The sequence below is a fragment of the Propithecus coquereli genome, unplaced genomic scaffold, assembly GCF_000956105.1.
Source record: "Propithecus coquereli isolate 6110/MARCELLA unplaced genomic scaffold, Pcoq_1.0 Scaffold1, whole genome shotgun sequence".
NCBI classification, from domain to species: domain Eukaryota; kingdom Metazoa; phylum Chordata; class Mammalia; order Primates; family Indriidae; genus Propithecus; species Propithecus coquereli.
Window position 1 is genome coordinate 11,926,702 of NW_012133857.1, and position 3,079 is coordinate 11,929,780.

At 50.4% G+C, this 3,079-nt stretch overlaps 1 protein-coding gene across 1 annotated transcript in view; it reads right to left on the reverse strand.

Annotated features, from left to right (window-relative positions):
* Nucleotides 1–2,516, reverse strand: part of SLC25A20 (solute carrier family 25 (carnitine/acylcarnitine translocase), member 20) — an 18,159-nt gene extending 15,643 nt beyond the window's left edge. The window contains exon 1 of the mRNA XM_012638123.1: nucleotides 2,213–2,516. Within this exon, the coding sequence (XP_012493577.1) occupies nucleotides 2,213–2,317 (105 nt within the window). The 5' untranslated portion in view covers nucleotides 2,318–2,516. The remainder of the gene's footprint in view (nucleotides 1–2,212) is intronic.
* Nucleotides 2,517–3,079: the final 563 nt, after the last annotated feature.

The window sequence follows — 3,079 nt, forward strand, 5'->3', positions numbered from 1 at the left end:
TTTTAGTAGAGACGGGGTCTCGCTCTTGCTCAGGCTGGTTTCGAACTCCTGACCTCAAGCGATCCTCCTGCCTCGGCCTCCCAGAGTGCTAGGATTACAGGCGTGAGTCACCGCACCCGGCTAGAATTTTTCATTCTTGTATTTGTTAGGGCCTTATATGCCATGCCAAGGAAGTCAGTCTTTAGGTGACAGAGGTGACATGCAAGTTTAAGGGGTTTATGGGATACAACAATAGAAATGTCCAGGGGCTACCACTGCTTTACATCCAAAATCCCTTATGTTGGTCTTCAGATCTTCCATGGTCAGGCACAACCTCCTCTAGTTAGTAGAGAGAGAGAAATGGATCAAAATTTCTGACTAATACCTTTTTGTGAGTTTATACCTGTTTCATCATGACATCAGCCATCCAAACCAGCAAGAACATTAAAGTCCTCCACAGTTGATCTTATTTTACAACCTGACCCCAATTTGCAAGCCCACACCTGCCTCATTCCAGCCTTCCCCATGCCAAATTATCTGGTTCTCCCTACTCCTCCAGTGAGAACTCAACCAACACTTCAATGCCTGTCCTAATATCACCTTCCATAGAGCCTTTCCAAGCCCCAACTCTAAAGTGTTACAGCTCATGGCTACAGCTCAGTCACCTTGGACCTCTGAAATTATCTCAAGGTCCGGCTTTGATTAGAGTTCACCTAGCTCCCTAGGCCAAAAAGACAACTGTCAGCAATTTGTGGTTTGGGATTAAGCTAAAATAGGCTTTCTGGTTGTTGAATGTGCCAGTGAGCATTTCAGTCACTTATACAGAGCTCATCTGGCCCTTCTTAGGAGTGATACTAAGGATAAAAGGATATGGAGGTAGGAGCAATATTTGTATAAGCAGGCAAATAAAGGTTTTAGTTTTATTTAAAGAGAAGCCCCAGATACCTAGAACTAACAAGATCTCTGCCTGTATGGACCAACAGTAGGAAGAGAGACCAGACTATTGTCCCTTATTAGACAGTGCTGCTTGGAATGACCATCGTCTGGGAAGCACTAACACACACAACAACATTAATCATTAGCTAAATAAACATCTGATTTCACGTTGCACAATGACCTAACCAGCCCAGCTACTTTAATCCTAGTCTTGCTATAGAATGACCCCAGCATGAGCTCTACCTTAGGGAAGCTCCTCTCTTGAATGAAAGGCAGCGAAGAGCCTGCTGCCCAAGCCTGCAGAGGAAGTGCCCTCGAAACTATTTCCCTGTGGAGGAAACCTGATCCAACATCCTAACAAGGTGCCCCTACCCTGTCCTCCCCCCATGGGCTTCCAATCCTTTAAGATTCACATCTGGTCCCCAGAGGCCCACCCTGGTCATGACTTGTCAATTTCCTTCAAACCTGTGCCCAGAAATAAGGTTAGAAAACTAAGATGAAGCTTCGAATGCTAAGCCACAGGCCATGGACTTTGGTCTCCAAGCAAGGCCTTGCTGAAGGTGTTGCAAGGGGAAGAGTTATGGTATGATGTGAGGAAGCCGAGGGCCCAAGTGCTGATGACAGCGCTTTCATTTCTCTCAGACACTCAGTTTGACCATTGGAGTTGTAAGAATCTACCTCGTCTTGGGCAAAGCTGGTCACCTGCTTTCCTCGAAAGGGGTTCAATTGCTGATGACATCATTGCTTCCCACGGGGTTGCTTCTGCCCAAGAGGCTATGCAGGCTGCCATGGGGTGACAGGCTGAAGATGGCGAAATCTCTTTCTGGGCCCAGAAAGGTGGGAAAGAGATGGTGATGGGGCACTCTGTGGAGTGTGTCAAATGACATCTCTCAAATAACCTACTTTTGTCTTTAGCTGTCTTCCTGGGGTGGGCTTTACAGGGGATCTCTTTCAACCCTGACGATAATGTTAGGGTGGGCTGAAATCGGAGCTCTGGGGAGACGCTTTTTCTTTCCCATTCCCCAAGAAGTGGCGCAGGGTCAGGAGAGACTGCAGGATGAAGGACTTTAAATCAGAGGTCTTCACAAGCGGTTAGAAGCAGCTCAATTTGTGCCATCTGGCTCGCTGGGGCACAAGATACAACTTCCCCCCGACCCTAGAAAGAGATTCCCTAGACGTCTCACGGAAGCTCACATAGACCCCACTTCTGTCCCGGGGCCGCGCCTCGCGGGGGATCCTGCTTTCCGAGCCCCGCCAGGGCCTCCCTGCCAAAGCCCGCTCCCCAGCCTCCTCGCACCTTGACCGTGTCCAGAGGGTGCCCCACAAACACCAGGCACACGCCGCCAAAGCCGCCGGCCAGGAGGTTCTTTAGCGGGCTGATGGGCTTCGGCTGGTCTGCCATGGTCAGTCTGTCTGTCAGTCACTTTGTCGGTTCCCTGGCCGTCCTGGCTCAGCAGCCACAGATGCAGCGCCGGCGCCGCCGACCTTTCACCCACTTTCGGGTGGGCGGGGACAAGCCCAGGGCAGGTCGGGAGGAGGGCCCAGTCTGCCCGGCTGTGCTTCCGCCCAGGGGCTGCTTCCGGCCTCGGCTTGGCCTCGATGGGCGTGGCTTGCCGCAACGCCGAATGGGCGGGTTTAGGAGTGGGGGTGGCTGGACTGAATTCAGCAGACTGAAGTGTTTCTTCTTTTCGTCTGGACTCTCGTTCATCCCCTCACTCCACGGAGGTCGACTGGGCCCTGCTACGTGCCAGGCGCCCTTACTAGGTGGTGGAGGTACAGCTAGTAGCACAACACCCAGGTCCCTATCCTCGTGGGTCTTACATACCATAACAAAGACAAATGAAAAATGCAATGTATCAAGTGGCAATAACTGCTATGGAGAAAAATAAGACCAGGAGCCCAGGAAGAGTTTTAGAGGATGTGTCAGGAAAGTAATTTGCAACTTTAATTAATTGAATTAGGGTTTCACTGAGGTGACTAGATTGAAGACCTGAGAAGGTAAGGAAGTGAATCCTGTTCATAGGTATTGGGTAGAGGGTAAGGAACCTTCCAGCAGGGGGAAAAAATTGCAAAAGTGGTGGGGAGGGGAGTGGAGGTATTGGGGAGGAGGAGCAGTTGAAAAAAATGCAAATGCCCTGAGATGGTCTGTACCTGCCTTGTTTGA